Source organism: Physeter macrocephalus, chromosome 9 (genome assembly GCF_002837175.3).
Source record: "Physeter macrocephalus isolate SW-GA chromosome 9, ASM283717v5, whole genome shotgun sequence".
In the NCBI taxonomy this organism is placed as follows: Eukaryota; Metazoa; Chordata; class Mammalia; order Artiodactyla; family Physeteridae; genus Physeter; species Physeter macrocephalus.
Window position 1 is genome coordinate 26,492,764 of NC_041222.1, and position 24,803 is coordinate 26,517,566.

General features: G+C 49.0%; 1 protein-coding gene across 2 annotated transcripts in view; it reads right to left on the reverse strand.

The window, feature by feature from the left end:
• The window catches only part of CCDC180 (coiled-coil domain containing 180), a 55,323-nt gene that overhangs the window by 2,480 nt on the left and 28,040 nt on the right, over positions 1 to 24,803 (reverse strand). Inside the window, exons 19-35 of one of the 2 annotated variants that reach the window (XM_055087086.1) lie at positions 23,063 to 23,238; positions 21,375 to 21,555; positions 20,289 to 20,435; positions 19,487 to 19,631; positions 19,179 to 19,295; positions 17,798 to 17,896; positions 15,677 to 15,796; positions 13,865 to 14,037; positions 13,556 to 13,611; positions 13,367 to 13,445; positions 12,304 to 12,414; positions 9,120 to 9,186; positions 8,205 to 8,346; positions 5,155 to 5,315; positions 4,466 to 4,603; positions 3,845 to 3,956; positions 994 to 1,099 (exon numbers count right to left, since the gene is read on the reverse strand). In XM_055087086.1, the coding sequence (XP_054943061.1) occupies positions 994 to 1,099; positions 3,845 to 3,956; positions 4,466 to 4,603; positions 5,155 to 5,315; positions 8,205 to 8,346; positions 9,120 to 9,186; positions 12,304 to 12,414; positions 13,367 to 13,445; positions 13,556 to 13,611; positions 13,865 to 14,037; positions 15,677 to 15,796; positions 17,798 to 17,896; positions 19,179 to 19,295; positions 19,487 to 19,631; positions 20,289 to 20,435; positions 21,375 to 21,555; positions 23,063 to 23,238 (2,130 nt within the window). The remainder of the gene's footprint in view (positions 1 to 993; positions 1,100 to 3,844; positions 3,957 to 4,465; positions 4,604 to 5,154; positions 5,316 to 8,204; positions 8,347 to 9,119; positions 9,187 to 12,303; positions 12,415 to 13,366; positions 13,446 to 13,555; positions 13,612 to 13,864; positions 14,038 to 15,676; positions 15,797 to 17,797; positions 17,897 to 19,178; positions 19,296 to 19,486; positions 19,632 to 20,288; positions 20,436 to 21,374; positions 21,556 to 23,062; positions 23,239 to 24,803) is intronic. The other variant, XM_055087087.1, reaches the window with a different exon arrangement.

Genomic DNA, 24,803 nt, shown 5'->3' on the forward strand with positions numbered 1-24,803 from the left:
GACAGGAATAAAGACACAGACGTAGAGAATGGAAGTGAGAGAGTGGCATGGACATATGTACACTACCAAATGTAAAATAGATAGCTAATGGGAAGCAGCCGCATAGCACAGGGAGATCAGCTCGGTGATTTGTGACCACCTAGAGGGGTAGGATAGGGAGGGTGGAAGGGAGATGTAAGAGGGAGGGGATATGGGGATATTTGTATACGTATAGCTGATTCACTTTGTTATACAGCAGAAACTAACACACCATTGTAAAACAATTATACTCCAGTAAAGATGTTAAAAAAAAAAAAAAGAAAAAAGAAAAACCCTACTGAGCATTTAACATTAAGCTTCAGTCAAGTTCTTTTTTGCATTTTCATACAGTTTAAATCCATGTGTATAGACAGTTGGGTTCTGCATGGGGAAGGGGAATCCCACACCTCTAGGTGTTACCCTTTTCTGGGTCTCAGTTTCCTCATCAGTTGGCCAGCGAGGTGGCAGTCATCAGTTCCTGGCCTGCTTTTCCTATTCTGCTATAAAACCACTGCTGACAACTTAGCTGGGCAAATCGCTGCCTTACTTCTTCCAGAGTAACATTCTTGGGTCACAGGGGACAAGCACTTTGGTAGCTCTTGTCATACATGATGGACAGCTGTAGTGGATCACAGTGCGGCCAGCAATCTGAGAATGTGCCCCACACTGGGACAGGCCTCCATTTCTTTGGGGGCCCCTTTGTGGGTGCTTTTATCACATGAACTAATAGCTGCTGAGCTCTTAGTATGTGCCGGGGCACTCCAAGTACAATCTCATTGAACTTTCTCTTCATAATATCATGTAAGGTAGGCTGCCATGCCCATTTCACAGATGAGGAAACAGGCTTAGGACACAATGCCTTCCCAAGATTACCAGGTTTGTCTGACGTCAGAGCTCGTGGCCCTAACCATTCCACTGCACCACCCCCAGCAAATACAGCCATTTGTGGTATTCCTCCCTGCTCTCGGCTCTCACCTGCTCCCCCGTTCAATCAGGGGCTTCTCACTCTCTTCCTCCAGGGAGAGCCCGGTGAGTTTCCTCCGTATTAGGATTGATGTCTTCTGTTTCGGGGGCTCCATCTCTGGCAGGCAAGAGACAGGTTACTGATGGCGGCCTCACCCACAGCCTGAGATCAAGGGGACCCCCGACCTTACATTTAGAGAAATGAGGGCTCGCTCCCCTCTTCCCCACTTGGAGTCTCAGGTAGGAGGCAGAGGCCCCTCCCAAACAGAAGGCAAATGCACCAGATTCATAGGTGGGGGCTGAGGAGATGGCAGGGGGGTCAAAGCTGGAGGATGCGAGGTATGGTTTGGGCATGGGTCCCAGCTCCAAAGCCCTCAGAATGATGCTCTGACTTTCTTGCAGCTTCTGTGAGCCCCCGAATATGCTTTGTAGAGCCTTCTTTGGCTTATACTAGCTCAAATGGGTCCTGAACTAAGAATTTCTCCTGGAAATGCATACATTCAAGGTTGTCCCTCTCATGTCCGGCTCACTGACCTGCCCTTTGATGTGAAGAGAAAGGGGCTCCGTCCACGCGGTGAGCAGCCCTCTGCACCCTGGTCTGCGTGGATGGCAGGGCCAGGCTGCTTGGCTCAGAACCCCTACTTACAGGGCAGGAGAGGCTCCTGCAGACTTGGTGCAGGGGATCTCCCTGGCCTGGCGGTTCCCTCCAAGTTACCGAGGCTGCCTCCCTGCCAGCTCCTCTCGCCTGTTCTCCCTCAAGTCTGAACCCCAGGGTCTCTGCAGGCTCTGCTCTCCCAAACCAGGCTCACATTTGCCAAAGAGACCCCCAACACTGGAAAGTGACCAACGCCTCGAAATTCATATACATTTTGACCTAGAAAGTCCACCTCTAGGAATCTGTTGCCCCGGAACAGAGAAATATGGATGCAGATGTTCCCTTCAGCACGATTAGAGGAGTGAAAAGCTGGACGTGGCCCGATGTGCACCAGCCGGGAACTAATCAGTAACATACGATGCACAGCAACTGAAAGTGCTCAAGGAGGTGGTGACTGGCTTGCCCAGCCTCAGCCCAAGGGGAAATTAGCTTACAAAAGAGCACACACTTGTGATCCATCCTCCCATCCCCCCACTGATATACACACAGGCCTGTGCCCAAAGGGAAACAACGAGAAGGAGGACAGCCGGTGTTAAGGGCACTTATTTCTGGGTAGAATGACCATGTTCGTCTCTTTCTTTGTAACTCATATTGAATTTCTCATTTTACTGTAAAAAATATTCATTGTCTGTCTAATGAAAACTTAAAAATATGAAAATAATATATTTATTTACTTAATAGATTAGTGAGAAATGGATAATATTCAATATATGATTTGAATCTTTGTGTAGTTATAAAAGTAATTGGTGCACATTATAAAAAATTTAAACATCACCTAACGGGGAAAAAGAAAAGATTTTAGAAATCTCTCACAGCCCGACTCACCAGAGATGGTCATCAGCCCTCTGGTACCTGTCTCTCAGGCTCTGTCCCTCTCATTCTCCGTCTCTGTGTGTCTCTCACACAGACTCATTTACATATATGCGGGGTGCATGTTTATATCACATATGTGTCTTTTAAATAGTATCATAGGTAAGTATAATGGTCACCTGGCTTTTTCCTGTGACAGTAGTCCTTCAGGACTTTCTGGCTGGCACAAAGAGACCTACCACACCCACTTGAACAGCTGCACAGTACTCCCTCCTACATCTGGACCATAATTTATTTACCCAATCCTCTATATGTAGATATTAACATTGTTTCCAATTCTTTGCAATTTCAAGCAGTGCTGTGAAGAATATGCTTGAAAATATATCTTTGAAAAAGTATGCACGTATTTCTGTTGGATAAATTCCCAGGGTTAGAATGGCTAGGTCAAAGGCACACACTCTCAGGACTTTGAAGGCACCGACAGAGTGTTCCCCAAGAGAGTGGGGTGCACGTACACTTCTCTGAGAGGCTCTGTGGTGCTCAGGCTTCCTGACAGCCTCACCAGTGCTGCCTGTCACTGAACTTAAAAGCCTTGCCAGGCTGTTGGCGAGAAATGATATCTTAATAATGTTTATATTCACATTTTTCATCATTGGTGAAGTCAAGCATCTTTTAAATTTATTGGCCTTTTGAATTGCATGTTTGTTCTCTATCTCTTTTTACAAATTTGGCCTGTTAGAGTTCTTTATACCACAGGGATATTAGGCCATTCTCTGACCTATTAGTTATTAGGAATATTTTTGCAGTTTGTGGTTCGTCTTTCCATATTTTGACATTTTTCCTTGTTTTTGTTTTGGCCACAGAGAAGTGCCAGCCATTCCTTTATGGCTTCTGGCTCTCATACTTAGGAAAGCTGTCCCTACCCCAAGATTTTGAAAATATTTAGCATTAGGATTTCTTTTTTTATATATAATCTTTGATTCGTTTGGGATTTGCTTTTTTAGTTTAAAAAAAGAGAGTTTTAATTAAAACAAAAATTCAGGGCTTCCCTGGTGGTGCAGTGGTTGCGCGTCCGCCTGCCGATGCAGGGGAACCGGGTTCGCGCCCCGGTCCGGGAGGATCCCACATGCCGCGGAGCGGCTGGGCCCGTGAGCCATGGCCGCTGAGCCTGCGCGTCCGGAGCCTGTGCTCCGCGACGGGAGAGGCCACAACAGAGGGAGGCCCGCATACCACAAAAAAAAAAAAAAAAAAAAAATTCATCAGTCCTCTCCATAGAGAATGTATTTTCATTCTGGGGGAGTTGGGGGAAAGCGGACGCGCCCCTCCCACCCCACCCCAGGCCCATCACCCTGTGTCACACCCCCTGGGGCCAGGGCACAAGGCCGGTGGTGCACATACTTGCAACCTGGACATCGTCAATAGTGACCACCTCATCCAACTGCAGCAGGAACTTCTCAGTGAAGGCGGCCAAGCTGGCTATGAAAAACCGGCTGTACTTCCGGGTGAACGCCTGGAGGAAACATGGGGAGCACGGTGCTGTAAAGAGAGGAACTTGTCTCCAAACACAGGCTGAGGGAAGATTTGGGGAGCAGCATGTGAGGCAAGACCAGGGCCACGTGTCAACTGTGTCCAAGTTAACAGGCATCTGGTCTTCTCCAGGAGGCCTCTCCCTAGAGGGGACTTGGTTTGAAGATAGGAAGTGATTCTGAAATGGCCAAGGGACAGACATAGACAATTTACTAAAGAGGAAATAAAACTTGACATGGATCTTGGAAAAGAAGTTCTCATTAGTAATTAATGCAAGTAAAAATGTAAAAGTAAAAATTAGTAAAAATGCAAGTCACAACAGCCAATAAAGACCATCTCCACCTATGACACCTCCTGCTTTCATACCCTGCTTTGGCCAGTGTGTCAGCAAAGGGCCGTGCTCAGTGCTGTTGCTGGGCTGTCAGTGGGGGTGACCTCCGGAGGGCAGTACAGCCCTCAGCATCTAGACATGGAGTGGATGGCACTACTGACCTCCAGCTGCTCCCTGGTCACCGCAATCAAGGTGTCCAAATCTTCCTGCCTTTTCTCTTCCACTTGACACAGAGACTCCATTTCTTGGAGATGTGCGGGGTGTCCGAGATTTGGGTGGAGCTTCTGGGCATTTTCATCCTTCAGACAATCCAGAAATCAGTAGGATTTTTGACCTGGTCTTGAGGTCAGGACCAAAAAGTCACTGGCCTATGTCCTCTGCCAATTATGGCCACGGCCAGACTGATGTGTGCACTGACCTGGGTGTGTGAAGGGTAGAGGAGGGAAGACAGGGGCATGGCTGGAGCTGACTCCGAGGGTTAAGAAGTGGGAGAGCTGAGCATCTGCCCCAGAACAGTCAGGGGTTCAGTCCAATAAAATCAACAGCATCCACGTCCCATACCTCGAAGGACCATGTGGACAATTATTGTTGATCTCAATGGCCACAGCCCCACAGAACCAGCTGACCTACCAGTTAAATCCAACAAGGAGCGTGCTGAAGGCCTTCTATGAAGGAGCTGTTGGCTCAGCTCTCGTCTCTCCAGTGCCTAGTGTCCCTCACCCCCATCCAACAATCCCAAGCCTGGCCCACGTCCTTCCCTGGGACTCAGTTCTGCCAATGCCCCACCTCCATTTCTGAACTCCCAGGGCCTCTGGTCCTGGAGAGGAGGGGCTGGTCCGGGGGGCCCCACCTTCCTTCTCTCCAGCTGTTCCTGATAATTCGAGAACTGTCCCCGGATCTCTTTGGTGGAGGTGCAATATTTTTTCCAGTGGTGCTCCTTGAAATTTTCCATCACCAGCCAACACACCTGGGGCAATAGCTCCTCAAATCTCCTCATCTGGGCCCGTAATTCTGTAGGAATTGGGGGTGGGGGACCAGGGGAGAGCACAGAGCAGAGCCAAGTTGCTGTGGCAATCTCTCCAACAAAGGCTCAAAGCAGCTTCCCAAAGAGAAAGGCTTGGTCTACAATGTGGTAATAGTTATTCCATCAAAAGGGGTCCTGTGGTCAAACCAGCATCAAAAGTACTGGACTAAACAAGTTCAAAGGACTTCTTTTCTACTCTCTGTAGGACTTTCCAGTGCTTTTAAAATGCACTGCATCTTTCAGCAGTTCTGTCTCATCCATTATCTCTTCAAATATTGCCTTGACCCTAGTCTCCTCCTCTCCCTCTAGACCTCTAAATAGCTGCATGCCAGACCTACTCTTTCTTCCACCTCTCTTCACCTCTCTCCCATATTTCCATTTCTTTGTTTTTCTGTGCTGCATTTTGGTTATCTTCTTTGGTATTAAAGCCATTCATAATTTTAAATTTTCAATGATTTATTTTTCCAATATAGAAGTTTGATTTGGTTCTCTTTCATATTTACTTGGTCATTTTAATAGTCTTTTGCTCCTTACTCATGTTTCCAATTTCGTCTTTTATTTAACTCTAAATAAATACATTATTTTATATTCTGTGTCTGATACATTCAATATCTGAAGTCTTTACTGGTCTCATTCTGCTGCCTCATGCTCAAGGTGCCTTTTTCTGTGTGTGTGTGTGTGTGTGTGTGTGTGTGTGTGTGTGTGTGTGTGTGTGTTGTACGGTGAACTCTCTTATTCTGGGCATTTTATTTGTAGGAATCCCTGAAGGCCTGAACTGAAGGTGGGCTTTTCTGGAGAGGATTTGTAGTATCTCTACTAAACAAGCATCTGGGCATGACTAACTCAAAATCATTTTAAGCTAAGGTATCAGCTAGAGGTCTTATGGATGATCCACAAACACAAAGTTGAATTCAGGTTTATCTAAGTGTGACTTCAGGTTTAAACACCACATGAGAGCTGGCTTATAGCAATGGATTCTCATTGGAGTTTTTCTTCTTCTTTATCCAGTGCCACAGCTTATAACAAGACAGTTTCCTTCTAGTCACTGGGGGAGGAGGGGATATGGTTTCTCTCTCATTCTCCTTACTAAGCAGATGGAGCCCTGTGGAGACCCAGTTTTCTGTGGCTTGTGCCCTTTCAGACTGCCCACCTTGGGTCGTCCGGTGCTTGGTCTCTGTTCCCAGTGTCCTGGAGGCCATGAAAACAGAGGCTCAAGTGGACCTGGGAGTCAGCAAAGCCCTCATGGCAATAGCCAGAGTCACTGCTCAATTTATCTCTGATTTCCTATTCTCACTTAATCTTGGAGCCCTGTGTGTTTCTTACTTTATAGCTAGCTCATCCATGCTTTTAAAAGTTTACCGCAAAAGTGTTATATCCAGGATTTTTACATGTTTTCAGTGGGAGAGTTGGTCAGGATACTGGACTCCCTGAAGGAAATGGAAGTCTTCATTTAATGTGAACTGTCAATCTGCCCAAGAGGGACATAATCTGCAGCATTTCCCAAACCCATTTGACCAGGGAACCTTTCTTTTGAGGAAGATCACATAGGATGGGGTCCCACAGAGTTCATACGGGGAAACTCTGAGCTAGAGAAACAAAGTGCTGCCCGTAGTTTCAATTCCAGTCATTCTACAGCTACAGTAATGAGAGCCACTGCTGATGATTTCCCCTGCATACGGCAGGGCTGTGAGGGGTTTAATCCTCAAAAACGCCTTGCATGGTGGGTATTATCCTTGTCTCCATTTACAGGCAAGAGAAGGTGACTTGGTCAAGGTCATATGGCTGGGAGATGGCAGTGCTGGGTCTTGACCCCAGGTCTGGCTGTCCCCTAATCCTCTCCCTCTTCTACCCGTGCTGCCCCTCAACCAACACAGAAGGCCTGTGATGGGCCCTCAGGTTCCCTGCCTTACAAGCAGAAATAATCAGGACTTATGACTGCATAAAACACACATAGCTGTGGACGTGGAGAAATAGGAACGGGGGCGGGACCTATGGGTGTGTTTTCACAGCTCCTTTTAGGTCGTTATAATAAACATAAATGGCAAGATGTATCCTGCCTGCCTCCTTTCATGTCCCTATTCTCTAGGAGGCTATGTCTATCAAGTTCATCATAGCCCAAACCCAGCACAGGCCAGGCATACAGTAGGCACTGTGGAAGGATTTTTCAAATGATTAAACACAGAGGCACCATATGACCCAGCAATTCTCCTCCTAGTTATAAACCCAAGAGAAATGAAATCACACATCCACACACAATATGCACATGAACGTTTGCAGCAGCATCATCCATAATTGCCAAAAGGTGGAAACAACCAAATGTCCATCACCGAATGAATAAACAATACTGCATGACTCCATTCATGTGAAAGCCCAGATAGGAAAATCTATAGAGACAGAAAGTAGATTAGCGGTTGTTTATGGCTGAGGACATGATGGAGGGACAGTGGGTTCTAAAATTCACAGTGGTGATGGTTGTACAACTCTATGACTATACAAAAAGCCACTGAATGGGTGTAAAGTGTACAATTCAACGTATTTTAATATATTAAAATTAAACAAAATTGAATGTATTAAAATTAAATTCGTTAAGTGAATGTTTCAATAAAGCTGTAAAAAATATCTATTCAATGAGTGAAACATTTTCAGTGATACAAATCACCATATTTCTCAAGAAAAGTGAATTTTTTTTGGCATTGTTGTTTCTCCCCAGTTAAATCTGATCAAGGTTTTTACCCAATTCTAAGATGTCAGCTTTTCACAGGCAGGCTCCTTTGCCTCCCCAGTGACCTCCAGGTCAGGAAGGCGTCATTCAGGCCGTGAGAGGCTCTGTGGCCCCCACCCCACCGGCCTGCAGCCCATCTGCTGGCCACACCCACCTATGAGGCAGGAGTTGTGGTACTCATCAGCCTGGCTGTGGTACTCCAGGATCTTCCTGCAGATGTTCTCTGCGCACTGGTCAAAGGTTTCGTACATGCAGTCGGGCCTGCTGATTGAGCGCTTCTCTTTGCGGTAAAACTCCTGCAGGAAAGGGTTGAAAGTGTGGGTGCCAGGCCCCTCCCCAGGGGGCTCTGGCCCAGCATCTTGGCACCCTCCACCGTGCTCTCCTCACCCCCTGGCCTTCTCTACTGCTGTCCTCTACGCCAGGGTTGCTCCTCCTCCCTGTCTGTCCTTGTCACCACTGTCAGTTTCCCAGGGCTATGCGAGGCACGAGCGAGCCAATGGTATAATTCTATGTATCTTTCAAGACTAAAACGGGTCTTCCACCCACCAGGCCGAGAGCTTTCTCTGAAGCGCCAAGCTGGGCCACTAATACGGATGACCCAGAGCTTTTCTCTAAAGACTCACAGCCCAGGGGGAGGCAGACAGGAAGCACACAGACACCCCTGTGTGGGGTGCACTGGACCGGGGCCCTGGGTCGCTCCTACTGGAGGCGCCCTGCTCCCACGGCCCCACCCATCCCTCTGTGGTGCCACCGTGTCTGTCATCCTCTGCTGGGTGCTGGGCTCTCAGGGACAGAGACGGGGCTTGTTCCTCTTGGCACACCCGGTATCTGACACACAGTAGCCAAGAAATGGTTGGTGGCTGAATAAATGGGTAAATGAATGGATGAGCTTTAATTTCTAGGATGAAAGACAGCACATGAGGTGACAGAAGCTGGGTAGCGTGGTCATGGGGGCTGCAGTCCCCTTTGCTCAGTTTCACCCAAAGGCCATTATCAGCAGAAGGCAGGAGGCAGGGCCCACTGGGGGCGTGTGGCCAGCGGATGGCAGAGGGGCAGGTAGAGCCCTCACCTCCACCACGGTCAGCAGGTGCTCGTTGCTCTCCCAGAGGCGGCTCAGGATGATGCCTTTAAAATCCCTGCAACACACAGGAGACAGACCCCTGAGAGGCCTCGTCTGATCACACTAAATGGTGTGGACAAAACCAAAGGGACTGAACATTCTGAGTACTCAGCAACCTGGTCAGAACTGGGGCTGGACAGCTTGGGATGCCCAAGCATGTCCCCACCTAATATTTCTGTTCATCTAGTTTAATGCCTCTTGCATGTGACAAGCTGAGCTTGGCAGCTTCCAAGTGTCTCTGTTCTCTTTTGTTCTCATCGCTTCTTGTAATTACTCATTCCTGCCCCAGGGCCATTGCTCACACTGATTCCTCTCCAGGGAACACTAACTTTCCTCTTGGTCACGTTTGTTCCTGCTCTTCCTTAGATCCTGGCTCAGTGGTGATTCCTGACTGCCTTGTTCCAATGCTCTTCGTGGCCCTCAGCTTCACAGCGCTCCCCACAGGGGGACTGGGGACTGATCTGTGTGACTGGTCATTAGCGCCATCTCTCCCAGCGCCTGGTAAAGTCCACCAGGACACACGCTGTGCGTCCGTTTTTGTTCACCGTGGAATCCCCTGTCCCATCGCAGTGCCTGCACCTATCAGTGCCTCAGTCTTGGTTGAGGGAAGAAAGAATGATTTCTTATAAATATTAGTCGAATGAGCAAGACTGCCTGTAGGACCAAACATCCTCTTTCTGGTACCTCTGGCCTTTGGGTTGACTGTGCGCACACGGGGTCTTTACTGAACAAACCTGCACAGATCCAGTGAATATTCCTGTCGGTCAGGTCAACTGTCTCAACAGTAAGACTGAAATAAGGGACGGATGTGTTAGAACTGCATGTACCTGTAGGACAACTAGTTTTTCACAATTTCTATAAAGTGATGCAGTGACTGCTTTACATACACATCAGTTTTGGCATTTTCTAAAATACATGTATAGAAGTCATGTGATCTTTCATTTAAAAATTCATTCATCATAATTAAAGAAAACTAGAAATAAACTGAAAAGCAAGAAGAAAAAATAAATGCTAACACTTTACTGTATTTCCTTCTGCTGATTTTTAAATTGGTTTGGGACTAAGTTCATGTGCATTTTACATTCTGCACACTTACAAGTGTTCCCCCTACATTATGATATCATTCTAAATGGCTGTGTGACACCATCGAGTATGTATGCACTATGGTTTACAACCCCCCATTTTGGGACCTTTAGGGTTTTTTTCCCATTTTTAACTGGGATAAAAAGTATTGCATGGTATATCATGCAAGCGTTTTCTTCTTGATAGATGGTTTCCTTGGCAGAGGGGCCCACGGACCTGCACAAAAGGCATAAACTTATGGCCTTCACTATACCTTTCCCAGCTGCTTTCTGGAAAAGTAATTTGCTGTCTGTTGACCTTGACAAAAACTCTCCCCTCAAGCAAACGTTAGGCTCCTCTGCATGCTTTCACTATACTTTCCCAAATACTTTTCCACTGTGTGATTCATGACCCTGGCGTGATTTTACTAAGGATAATTTGGAACCTCATTGGCTTCTTGGGGAAACAAGATCTCCCCAGACTGGAGGGGAGACCCTCTCTAAGACCTCTCTCCCCCCGCAAAGCCTATGCTCCTTCCTCCTCCTTTTGCCACCTTCCACCTTCCCTTCAGTTCCCTGGTTTCCTTTGATAGACCCCTTCATAGCCCCACCTCCTCTGTCCGTCTGTCCACCCTGCCAGACCTCTCCTTTCCCACTCCAGCCCTCAACCCCCTACAGTCCCTTGAACTAAATTCAGGCGTCCTGTCCCCATCACGGCTCTCAAGGGACAGAGGAACTCCTGAAAGCAACTGCCTGAGGCTAAAGAGGAAAAAGGGCTAATTTGAAACAGGCTGGATGTTTCACCCTCTCATATGCACTCTAGAATTCGGAAACTCTTGTTAAGTATACTTATTTTATGGCAATATAATTATTTGTGTGAATTCAACAAAAAGCTGTCCTCCTTGTAACAGGACGTAATTGGAAACATTGATGTATAACCAAGGCTTTGACCGAAATGTCATATGGACAACGATACATAGGATCAGATATGACCAAACAGTTTCAAGAAACTAAGGTTGACTTCACGGAGACAATGCTTCAGAGCCCTCTTGGGAAAACCCACCCGGCACCTGGCTTATGAGGTTCCCAGCCTCACGGGTGAGTAAGGAAAACCTTAAGGTACTGTGGGGACCTCAAGAAGAGAGGCTTTCACCCAAATCTATAGGTACTGCAGGTGAAATCTGACTTGCCTTTTTGGCTTCACGAGGCTTTTAAGAGTCTAATCTGAGATTCTTTTTGAAAAGTTCCAGCAACGCAAACATAAAAAGTTTAGGTGGTCAGTCACCACGCTTGCTGCACTTATGTAAATAATCAGGCCAAAGCTAATGAGACCAGACTTGTTTTGTAAACAAGAATCAAAAAGAAGGGCGACATAAATTTTATGTTTCAGTGGGAAACTATAGCACTCTCTCGTGATTAGTAGATTCTATCCCTATTCATTGGCTTTGAGGTTTTGTGACCTCCTCGGAAACTGGCATGGATCTTGCTGTCATGTACGTTTTGTCAGTTCTTACCAAATCTCAATTCTTCTAGTCTCCTTCAATATCTGGCTACAACTCTCCACTGAGAGCTGAAACCTGACTATCTAGGTCCCTGTTGGGACTCAAGGTTGTTCTGTAGCTGGCTTTTCCTCCAGGATCCAAAGAAGCCCTGCCAGCTGGAGTGGGGTGATGGGCAACTAGAATGCCAGGAGCTACTCCCGAGTGGGCCACTCTGGGTGCTTCAGGCCCAACGTCTAGAAAGCCCCTTGACTGGCTGCCCTACTACCAAGTCTCAGTAGACGGTTCAGCTGGCCCTTAAGGAACAAAAGGTGACTGAATAGAAATGAACTTATTGTTCAAAGGAAAGAAGAATGTCTTCTTGGTGAACGTCTAAATTTGGTGGAAATATCTCTCAATAAATTTAGGTGAGTTAGGCTGAGACAAACCAATCTTGACCCTTACCCGTCCCCGTGCTGACCGCTCCTGCTCTGCCCCCTACTTCCTGTTTCCCTTAGCTGAGTTAGATTTAGCTGCCCCCTGACAAAGATGACAGGTTAAAATGGAGTTAGAGGACATGGCATTGACACTTACTCCGCCGGAGGAGGTGGCTTGTCTCCGAGCACGTGGTACTTTCTATCTAGTCTGTTGGACTTGGCATACCGTGTGATGCTGTGGGGCAAAGGTGGGTCAGTGCTCTGGAGGCTGGAGATAAACACAGGCAGATCTGAGCCCGCGTGAGCCCCACCCGGGCCTGCCTGTGCGGCCCCGCGCTTCGAGGTGCTCCCTCCCCCTCGGCAGCTCTGGAGACAGCCTTAGCGCAGGGCTGAAGCCCTGACCACTAAAACCCACACAAGGCTGCTGAGAGTGGTTAAGGGACAGAGGTGCTCGGGCCCAGAAATCTGTATCCTTTTCTGTGGTGAGGACCCAAAGAAAAATAGGTTGAGCCACATGTACGGTTGCCATATTTTCAAATAAAAATACAAGTTAAACTTGAATTTCTTAGTACAACACTGTAAATCAACTATACAACAATAAATTTTTGAAAAGAACTCAAATTTCATATAAGCAATGAGAAATTTTTAGTGAACATCCCATGAGACATTTGGGACACACATATATAATATTAAAAATATTATGTGTTGTTCATCTGAAATTCAAATTTAACTGGGCATCCTGAATTTTTATCTGGCAGCCTTAGCAACATGTACTTCATCGGTAACCACTGAGAGACTGAATATACAAATGGACAACAGCTGGACCATATATAGAGAACTCTGGCCCGTAAGCTGCAACAACCTGCCTAGGACACCAACCCCTTAGCTACAATAAAAAACTCAGGAAGCCGGCCTGTGGAAGTCAGACTTGCAGGAGGACAGATCGCTATTTCTAGTGACAATCCAGGAAGCCAAACAATACCGTGGAAAACCACCCAACTCCCGGACAGGTTCCCAGGGTGGGAGGCCATGCGAGCCAAGCCACTGGGCGGGGGTGAGCACAGACCAGTCTAAAGCCGGTGTCAGAGCCGGCCCCTCGTGGGGTCCCTTGGAGTGTCAGGGCTGTGAGCACAGGAGGTACACTCTGAGGACATGGTCTGGTAAAGGGTGGCGGGGTGGGGTCTGGGGAGGGGAGATCGCAGGCAGCCTAGCCTTTCTACCTCGCTGCCAAGGTGGCACCGGCAGTGGACAAGCCCTTCTTCACGGAGTGCTCTGCCCGGCTCCGGAGTCGCTTCAAGCCTTTGGGTGACGAGCACCCAGGACAAGAACAGAGGATCCAAGGTGAGGTGGGGCCGGGTGGCACCACCAGCTGCCCCACCACCGGTGCCCTGAGACCTGTTTGCCTCTACCTGTTTGGGACCGCTCCTTGTCACACTGCTGGGTTGGACGTTTTGAGTCAGGAAATCTGAAACCAAAGGAAAGGATGTGAGCTTTTCCCCAGTGACCACGAGGACGGCTCAGGCCGGGCACTGGGCACCAACCCAGTTAGCCCACAATGCCACGTGAGTCTGCCCAAACGTGAGCCCCACTTCAGAGGAGGAAGCTGAGGCTTTGAGAGGAGAAGCGCCCACACAAGGTCACAGCTGTCAAGGGTGGGCTCACATGGGGGCTAGCTCCCGAAGGCTCAGGGCCCCACTGTGCACACCCAGGCCACTCACTGCAGGATCCTCCTGACCACCTCCACAGCTGGGTCTTGAATCATGGACTTCCCCATGCGGCTTGGCTGGGTGAAGGACTCGGGGGTGACCACGTCTACCTTGGCCTCTTCTTCATGGGCTTCTGAAGACACCAGGATGTCACTCTCTACCCCCAGGTCGGTCAAGATGTTGTCCTGCAGGCCAAAGATCAGGGCCCGATTGTGTGGGTGGCAGGCAGGCAGGCAGGCAGGCTGGGTTCCCGTCCCAGCACCACCTTGCCTAGGTGCTGTGGCTGGAGGCCAGCTGCCTGACCTCTTTGAGCCTCCCTTTTCCCTTCCGTGAAGTAGCAGTGATCATATCTATCTTAGAGGACTATTCATTCATTCATTCATTCACACGTGCATGCTTCCAAAATGTTTCTTGAGTGCCTGCTTTCTGCAAGCCTCTGCCTGGGTAAGGGACACAGGATGAAGAGGCCACACGTGACCCTTACCCTCATGGAACTTACAGTCTGGTCAGAGACAAGACATTTATTTGACCACAAATAAATGGTCAAAAATGGGGCCAGTGTTATGAAGGGGAAGTTCCAGCGTCTTCCCTGAGGCTGAGGGTCACGGACCTGTAAGGCCACCCGTAGATGTGCCCAGGCGGTGTTTCTGACCAACGGACAAGTGAGTGAATGAGTGCACGGATGAGTGAGTGGCCACCTCCACCTCGAGCTGGACCTTAGAGAAAGGGTGGGAGTGGTGGCCCACCACGAGGGCTTAGTTGAACTGTTCCCTATTTTATCCTGCATCCTGGCTCAGTGCTAGACTGTAAGCACTGTAAGAGAAGGACTCCAGCTGGACCCCTAAGTTTCATCTTGTGGGGCGCAGTACTGATGGTGTGATGGAAGCTTAGCGCTAGTGGCGCGGCGGGAAGAGCCTCCCCAAAGAAGGAAGGGCTGGTTCAAAGCGTGGCAGTGAGAGGCAGGGCCTGAGGGTGGCCAGAGCAGAACTTGAGGGGTGTCCGCTTACGCTACCATTGGCCCTGTCACAGCCCTTCTGGCAGCTGGTTGAGCACCTCTGGTGTTTAAAGCTTGGTGAGAGAGGGTGGGGTGAGGGCGACAGGTTCTGCCCTCTTGGGGCACACCATCTAGGGGAGACGGCTCCTAAAAGGGAGACCTCACTGCACGGTCTGTGGGCTCATGGGGAAGTGGGACATGCCACCGAAACCAGGGGGTGAGAGAAGGCCTGGGGGAAGAGACCTCTTAGGGGGGGCCAGAGAAATGAAGAGCATGGAGGGCAGACCTTGGAGGAGGTTGCTACGCAGGTCTAGGTAAAGGATCTGGATTTTATCCCAAGGGCAGGAGAGTGACACGGGCAGACCGGCCTTGTCCAACATGAGGTCTGGCTGCAGCTCCAGGAATGGATCATGGGGGGAAGTGAGAGGATAAGGGCAGCCACGCGGACAAGAGACGGGGGGGCCTGGACAAGGCCACGGGGGTGGGGTGGGGAGAAGCCGGTGGCTGCTCATGGCAGAGGGTGGGAAGGAAGAGGCTGAGAGGTGAGGCTGCCCTGAGAGCTGGTGGGCCCTGATGGCGGGAGGAGGTGCTGCCAGGAGGTGAGGGGTCTCCTAAGAGACCAGTGCAGGGAAGTGACCCATCTGGGATTTGAACCCAGATCTGACTCCACAGCCTGAGGCCTTTCCAAGGCATCCCAGCAGGCCTGATGTCCAGCAGTGGCCTGGGAGGTCTTCTTGCCTTGGGCTCTGCTGAGCCCTGTGGGTTTCCTGGGATCCCGGACCCAACAGCTCAGCCGCTCTTCCAAACGGCCGCCCCATCCCGTTCCTTACCGTAAAGACCACTTGAGTCGCTGATACCATGTCCAGCTTGCAGTTGAGATACTGAATCCTCTGGCTCAGTTTTTCTTTCCAAGTTCGAACAAGGCCAAGGAGGTCTTCTGTGGTCACTATCTAGTGCGAACATGGAGAAAAAAAGCCACAGGAAGCAGGCTGCGGGCGGGCAGGCTGACTCCATGTGAACTGCAGGAACCGGCTGGCTGGCGAGGACACCTCTTGGCTCCATGGAGGCCCCTCACTTGCAGGGAGGGCCCTGTGGGAGTGGGGAGCCCTGGGCTGGCTCTCTCAGGCGGCTCCACTGCAGCAGTGGATCCTTCCCTGATGGGGCATCGGGAGTTCTATTCCTGGTTCTATGGGTTTGTTCTGGGCAAATGATTTAAACTTGCTCTACCTAGTCTCCCCATCAGTGTGATGGGGACACAGAATGTTCCTCAGGATCTCTTCTAGCTCTAATGCTCTTCGTGTAGAGGGAAATATTTGGCCCCAGATGGCGAGGGTGTGTAGGAGTGAAATGGCCACAGCCTTTCCGGAGGGTGATCTGGCTATCAGATCGAATACGTCAAATATATGACCCCTTAGAGCAACAATCCCACAGACCATACCTTGCAGGGGGCAGGGAAGCACCCGTGAGGATGTTCACCTTCCCCAAGCAGCCCGCACAGCACTCAGTGGTCCCCACACATTGCTCCCTGAATGGCTCACTGACCTAATGGATGACCCAGGCCAGGTGGCGCCTTGGCCTCTTCCCACTCCCTTCATTTCCAATGCACCCCGAATCCTGCCCATTCCCCCGCCGCTCAGCCCCGGGATTGGAACATGTCCCTGCTGGAGTCTCGAGTGGTGACACTATTCGGTCTTGGCACTCTGCCTCATTCCTACCTGCCTCCCTGCCTTTCTGCACCCAGCAGCCAGAAGGTCTTCTTTAACGTGGCACTGAGCACACGGCCCTGGCCACACCCTTCCCTGGTCCCCACAGCCTCCTCCGAGCATCTGATGCATTTTGCTTCCACCTCCTGATTACCACCCGGCAGGAGTGTCCAACCAGTGTCCTCTGCCAACACAGGACTACCCGCCCGCTCAAGCCCATGCTCCCCACCCCACACCAGGGTCTGTGCAAGCCCCCCGACACCCTGCCCAGTGCCCTGACACATCAGACAGGAAGTGAGGAAATGTGGGAGAGCAAATGCTTCTGCTCTGAAGAGAGAGAGCTGTCCCTAAAGGGCCTGCTGAAGGGGTCACAGCACATTAAGCTGGTTTTCCCCTGCTCCCCCTGTGTACGTGTAGAAACATCTGCACGGAAACACAAGAGGTTACCCGGGACCTCCACTCTGTGCTTTGTGGATGTTCGAACTTTTTTCACCAAGCACATGTAACTATGCAAGAAAAAGCAGTAAAGATAGAAAAATAAATATCCTCTCAGTGCTAATAACAAAAAAACCACAACTTAGTCACTGAAATGGAAGACAGAACCCCTGGCCAGGACATCTGGTTCTCGAGTGCCTGGCTGAACTGTGGAGAAAAGATTACTTGGAGTGGCCAGGGTGCGGGTGGCACAAGGGACAGAGACATGCACTAGAGGCAGAAAAACAAGCAAGTCAACAACGTAAACACGCAGAGACCCGCTATGCTGGTCAGGGCCTGGCAGGCACCTGGAACCTCGCTTCTCCCAGACTTCGCTCCGAGTTGCATTTTTCACAGCTTATACACAGAAAATGGAAGTAACCAATTTATGTGCAATGGTCAAAACAAAAGGAAAATCAAACAAAAGGTGGTTGCTCAGAGGGCAGAGTCCTGCCTCTGTTATTCATCCAGGGCTGCGTTCCAATGACAGGGAGGGAGGCCTGGTGACATCAGAGGGGGAGGGAGGCCAGACTCAAGCCCCTGGGCCCACTGGCCTCGAGATGCCTGCCTGGGAGGTGCTAGGGCTCGGGGGCAATGGCTGGTTTCTCTTCTCGTCCTTAATTCCATTGAATAAAACAGGGGTTAAGTAGGAAGGCTCAGAGGCCCCACTGGTGGTGGAGAAATCTTGACCCCAGATGTAAGTTTATTTCCAGTTTACGATTCTGGCCTGATGCATCTTTACTATTCATAGCTTAGCAGCCACTGAGCACTTACTTTTTCATCTCCCCTTGAGCTTCGGCACATTTGTACCTTGCTTTGAAGCTGTTCCAGAGAAGAATTTAATCCATCTGTTTGCAAATTGGATTTTGCCACCTAGAAAAACCAGAGGTTCTGAGATTTGTTTCTGGAATACTTATTTTGATCAAGAAAATGTTGCGCAAATCATTATCTGAGAGGTGGATTAAGTACCGAAAAAGTGAAATCAGGGGGAAAAATGCACAGTCGTATCAGAAACTCGATCAATGCAAATTTAAAGGACTTTTTTTTACTGTCAAATAGTAAGTTTTAAAAATAAAACTGGTGACCTGCAGTACTGGTTGAGAGCGTTAGGAGGACACACTCATGCCCTGTTGGTGAGGGGATGTCTGTACAAGCCACCTGGAAAGTACAAAGAGCCTTAAAACATTCATGCTCTAACCCAGTAATTCCAGCTCTGGGAGGCACCCTATGGACATCATCAGAGTTTCCAGTGCAAGCATGTCTAACACACCATTGTGTATATTATAAGTGAAACCCACCAAATGTTCCTCCAAAAAGGAATGGTTAAGTAAAAATGGCAACACGTTCGGGAGAGAGAAACCATCAAAGTGATGTTTTTGAAGAAACTTTTCAAGATTATACAGCTTAAAAAATTGTAATAAATAGCACCCTTCCCTTGTCCCCACTGCCCCTGACCCTCACTCACTCCAGCACCAGGAGCCCAGCTCACAAGGCCCTCCTGACCCGGCTGCAGCTCCAGCCTCATTGCTCCCCACTTTTTCTTGCTCGAGCTCTCTCTCCCCTTGGCTCCAGCTCCACAGGACTTTTTTCACGATCTCTCCAGGACACTGTTCCCCACCCTCCTGCCTGGCTGGCCCTTCCTTCGCCATCAAGCCTTGGGAAACACCACTTTCCTAGTCCAGGTGAAATCCTCTCCTCTACGTCCCCACGCACCTCACACAGCCCTCATGGCCTCTGTAGCCCAGATGGCCTGGCATGGTTAAGATCTGAATTTCTGGTGTCAGTCAGACCTGGGTTCACATTCTGGCTCCACCATTTAAGAACTCTGTGTTCTTGCCCTAAGTCACTTAATGACTCTCTGCCTCAGTTTCTTTATCTCTAAAATGGGGATAAGAAGGGTACTTGCCTCACACAGGTCTTGTGAGGACTCACACAGTTAATCAAAATAAGCCCACTGGCAGGTTGCATGATGCATAATAACTCAGTGGATGTTAGAAACTATTACGATTTAATCTCTGACTTCCGGGCTGGAGTGCAAGTCCCGTTGGGCAGAGACCACACCAGTATCCCCAGCACCTGGGACATTGCCTGGCATGCAGGTGTGTGTGATAAACTTCAAGTCCCATGGGGCAGATGAAGAATGAATCTGTCCTACCTCACACTTGATGTTCACTTGCAGATTTGTCAGCAACCGCTGTATTTTCTCTGTGAAAATAAGGTCCACAGACCGGTTATGGAATTTACTTTCAAACTTGTTGATGACATCATTAGCCTTAAAGAAAGAGAAAAAGTAAAGGAGTGGGGCTTAATTTGGAACTTTTGGACTTTAGAAGCAGAGGGGGACAGGCTCAGTTAACGGTTGGAAAGGGGGCTTGACCAGCCTATCAGGCAGCGAGCAAGGCAACCACCTTGTAAGCGGGTATCACGGGAGCCTGGCTAGAGGTCGTGGTGGGTCCCGCTCACCTGGTCCAGGTACTCGCTCTCCATCTTCTCCATGCTGATCATGATTAAATTTTCAACAAACTCTATCCGGGCAGCTTCCTTCTCCAGTCGATGACACAGTGAGTCAATTTCTTCAGAAGAAAAGTTGCCTCCCTCTGAGAACAATCTGAAAATAATTTGGGAGAAATAAATCCACTGATCAGACCTGAACCTTTCCACCCAGTCCAAATACTGTGGTTGACAGGGCTTTAGATTAAAAGTACAAGATCATGGAAAAACAAATGCAGGTAGCTCAAGGACAGAAGCAGGGAAACCACCCAAATGTCCATTAAGAGATGAATGGATAAACAAAATGTGGTACATCCACACAATGGAATATTACTGAGCCTTAAGAAGGAATGAAATTCTGACAGATGCTGTGACATGGATGAGCACTGAAGACATTATGCTAAGTGAAAAAAACAGACACACAAAAGAACAAATCTGGTGTGATTTCACTTCTACGAGGTCCTAGAGTAGTCAAATTCATAGAGACCGAAAATAGAATGGTGGTTCCCAGGGGCTGGGGGAGGACAAAATGGGCTGTTAGTGTTTAGAGATTCCGTTTGTGAGGATGAAAATGTTCTGGAGATGGACGGTGGTGATGGTTGTACAACAGTGTGGATGTACTTAATGCCAGTGAACTGGACACCTAAAATGGTTAAAATGGATCATTTTATGTTACGGATATTTTGTCCCTATTCAAAAATGGAGGGGCAAACAAGACCACCTCTCAATAGAGAAAGTCCAGTGGCCCACAGAGGCCCCAGATGCTGGCTCTCACCTGCAGTGCCTGACAAACTCAACGTTGGTGTAGCGAAGCTTGCCCAGGCTCTCCTCCAGGTACTGGCGGAAGCTGCTCAGGGACACCTGGACGACGTCGACGTAGCTGAGCAGTTCCCGGTGCAGAGTGCTGCTGAGAGTGACCAGCCTGGGGGACGCGGGAGGGCAGGGTGGTGACCTGGGCACGGGCGGGCAGCCTGGGAGGTGGCTTGAGCTCCACATGCCATGCCCAGCTGTGGGGTCACCAAAACCACTGCCTGTCTTCTCTGGGTAGAAAAAGAGGCCTTAGAAGGAAGTTCACGATGCCAGTGCGTGTGGGGCTCTCAGTGAGCTGGACCAGAGGGCAGCCCTCTCCTCTGTCCGGCCCCTGCCACCAGATTGCTAAGAGAATCCCCAGGTCCTACTGGCTCCGCCCCCTCCTCCCTCCGCCCGCTCTCTCTAACTCACTCCCACAGACGTGGCTCCTGGAGCCCGGGACTCCCTGAAAGAGCGGGCTGCAGGTTTCCTCTTTATACCCAAGTCTACCCTAACCAGCTCCCTCTTGTGCACCTGACCACGGTACAGACACCTGTGAGGGCTCCTCACCGGTGACCTGACGGAGGCCTCCCTGGGCACACAGGCGCCTCACCTCAAACCCCTGAGGGGCCTCCCGGGACCCCTCACTCTGCCCTGAGAGCAGGGCATCCCCACCTCGAGCTGGGCCAGTGCTCCTCTGCGATGGGAGAACCCTGCCCCCTCCCCACCTTTCTCCATTCCAGGCCCGAGGGCCTCCTGCAGGAAGCTCTTCCTGACTTCCCCTGATAAGGGCGGTCTTTCCCACCATGGACGTTTCAGGGCACATCATCTGCACCCCTGCACTCTGACCACGGGCACCCTTTCTTCTCTTTGGCTGCTCCCCCACCCCCAGCACCCAGCCCCCCACCAGACGCTTCACACAGTTGCACCCTTGTGAAGAGGTGAAAACCCTTCTGGAATCCCTGACCCTTCTATTATCCACAGGGGGTGGGGGAACCACTCCTTTGAGAACAGCCACCTGGCTGGGATTCTAGGGCCACGAGGCTACAGCTGAGACCCCCAGTGCCCTTACTTCTGGCTCTTGGTGGCATTCAAGAAGATGTGCTCCATGTCGTAAATCTTGCGCTGGAAGTTTTTGCTCCTCATGTTCTGCTCCTCTTGGAACTGGCAGAACATCCTCCTCTCCTTCCTCAGTGTCTCCATCACCCCCGCACAGTGGCTGTCCAGCCGCTCTTGGTGAAGCAAGAGTTCGGCTGGAAAAGGACAAGGGGAGATGAGGCCCTCCAGGATCTCAAGCCAGCTCAGGACAGCGCTTTCCTGGACAGTGATGTGCCTCTCCCGGGCCAGCTACAGAGCAGGGACCTTTCAGGCCAAAGTCCCTTATCCTGTCCCCACTGCCCTCCCTGGGGCCTGGCCTGGGAATGGACACAGATCTCAGAGAGGCCAATATGAGACAGCCCTGGGTCTTTAACTGGAGAGGAGGATCTGGCCGGCTGTGACCAGGGAGGTGTCTCCTGGTGGAGATACTCTGCCTGCAGCAGAAGGGAACAAAGCCTGGGAGATGGAGAGCACCTCCCACCCCAGGAGCAGGTGGGATGGATGTTGGGGAGGGCAGGGATCTTGATGCGAAGGCCTGGGAGAAAATAGCCAGCACAAAGCTGGGCAGTTGGCGTGTGCCCCTTTATATCAGTGGCTTCTCATTTCCAATGAGCCTCAGTTACAATGGACTTCAAGAGCTCCATCACAGGCCTTTAGAGTTAGCAGAGAGTCCCAGCTCACCTCCTCTCACCTCCTACTGCCTGGAGTGGAGGAAGTGCTATGGTTTCAGCTCTGCCAAAAACAAATGGTGGGATTCTGGGGCTTTGCTTCTCCAGCCTCGTTTTTCACATTATGCACTGGGCCAGGAGCCAGGGAAGGGGAAGGAAACCAGCCTTCAGGGAGCATTTTTGTTTATATTTATAATTAATGCACACATTTCCCATATGAGGACAACGAGATTCCAAAAGTCAAGCTGGTCTCCCAAGGCCACAAGCATTGGGCCTCTGGAGTCCACACTCTTTCGCTGCTCCAGGCAATAGGAGGTTGGGTGGGGTCACGTGGAGGCTCTCTGGAAGCTTTCAGGGTCAATAATGGAGCTTAAAGTATGACTGGAGTAAAAACCTGACAGGAGCCGTTGAGGGATCCAAATAAAAGTGCCCTCCCTCCAATTAATGGAGCCCTCTGCCTTAGAGAGAAATGGCCTGTCTTTTTAAGTGTTAAAAATTATAAGCTGAAAATAATGGCTACCACTTCTGGAGGTTCTGGCTTATGCCAGATGCTCATGATTCCTCACCGTACCATTTCAAGGAGAGTTAATTACCACCAACAGCATGCCTTCTGCAGGTTAGGAAGGGATCAGAGAGGTCAGGTAACCTGCCCAGAATCCCACAGCTAGACAGGTTGAGCCTGTTAGCTCTGATTCCTGAACTACAGGCTTGCCTCTAGGGCATCTGCCATGCAGGTATGTGTCTGACAGGTGTGTGAGCATATCTGGGATCCACAAAGCTAAAATAGGACAATACTCTTCATTTCAGCATCTAACACCTTCTTTAAAAAAACCTTAAATGACGATTCTGAGTACAACCTCCTCTGCCAACCTGGGAGGTACGAACCCTCACGCACATCTTCCAACGTGTGATGACAACATGCTAAGCACTGCGTGGTATAAGCTGCTAATGAACGTGGGGCTGCAATGGCACAGACACTGGGGGTCTGCAGTACCTGCCCTGACGTTGTGGATGTCCTTTTCAATGAGCTGGGCTCTTGGCTGGTGCAGGTGCAGACGCAGCTCCAGTTCTGAATCCAGCTCATCAATCTTGGTGGCCACGATGACCCGGGCATTGAGGGCACATTGGTCAAACCACTTCTCTAAGTGCTCAAAAAAGCCAGCTCGAAGCCTAAGGGAGAGACCAGCGAGGGTCAGCAAGTGTGACCAGGGAGATATCTTTCCACACTGATACTTAAAGTGCTTCCCCCTTCTACTCCTTCTTCCTTATTTTATTTCCCACTACATTGTATCTCTTTGTTTGGGTGGACCATCATTCATTTAGCCAGACCCCCTGCTGAAGGACATTGGGTGGTTTCCAACCATTTGTTCTTACAAAGAAGACTGCAATGAATAACCTCGTACATATGTCAAGTGTAGAACAATTTCTATAGGATAAATTCCCTGAAAGGGAACTATTGAATCAAAGTCTGAAATACATTTGTTGATCTGGTAGATACGGCCAAACTGCTTCTGTTGCAAGGCAACTTGAACTCCCATCAACAATGAATAAAAGTTCCTATTTATCCATAGCTTCAGAATGTATTGTCAAACTCTTGAATTTGACAATTTTGTCATATTATGACTGAGACTGAGCATATTTTCATGTGTTTAAGACTATTAAATTTCTTTTTCTGTGTACTATCCATTAATATCTTTTGCCCATCATTCTAGTGGTAGTTGCCTTTTTTCTTATTAATTTCTAGGATCTCTTTATGTATTGGGAACATGAGGTCCTTTGACTGAGATGTGAGTTGCAAATATTCTTCCCAGTTTATTATTTCATCCTGTTAAAATGTAGAGTGATTTTCTTGGCTATATATTGTTAAGATGTTGGTTCTCTCCAAATGTATCTACACATCCAATACAATAACAATTAAAAGCTCGGCAAATGTCTTCTTTCGGAAACTGATGACCTGATTTCAAACTTATATAGAAATACAAAGAGCCAAGGATAGTCAAAACAATCTTGGAGGATGTCAAGGTTGGAGGACTTACACCACCAGATAATAAGACTTAATATAAAGCTACAGTAATCAATCAGGGGGAGGTGGTGATGCGAGGCCTGGCAGAGCAGTGGAGAGAGGAGAGTCTTCTCAAATGGCCTGGGGTCAACTGGTTATCCATATGGGAAAGAAATGAATCTGACTCCTATCTCATACATAAACAAAAATTAATTCCAGTTGAATTGTACATCTAACTATGAAAGTTTAAAACTATAACATTATGGTAGATAACACAGGAGAATAGTTTCATGACCTTGGGGCAAGCAAAGATATCTTAGAAAAGACAGAAATTACCCTAACCCTAGTAAAAAAAACTGACGACTAGGACCTTATTAAAAGGATTTCTGTTCATCAAAAGATACCTTTAAGAGAGTAAAAAGTGCAAGCACAGAGAGGGGATGAACATTTGCCATGTATTTAACTAACAAAAAAATCAGATCTGAGATAGATAACTCACATAAATTAATAAGAAATAAGATAGGCAATCCACCAGAAAAAAAATGGGCAAAATATCTGGCTAGGCATTTCACAGAAAGATTACTAAATGGCCAATAAGTGTATGACAAGGTACACAGCATTGTTACACACCAGGAAAATGCTAATTAAAACCACAATGAAACACCACTACACGTACACCAGAATGGCTAAAATAAAAACTACTGACAAAACCAAGTGAGGATGTGGAGAAACT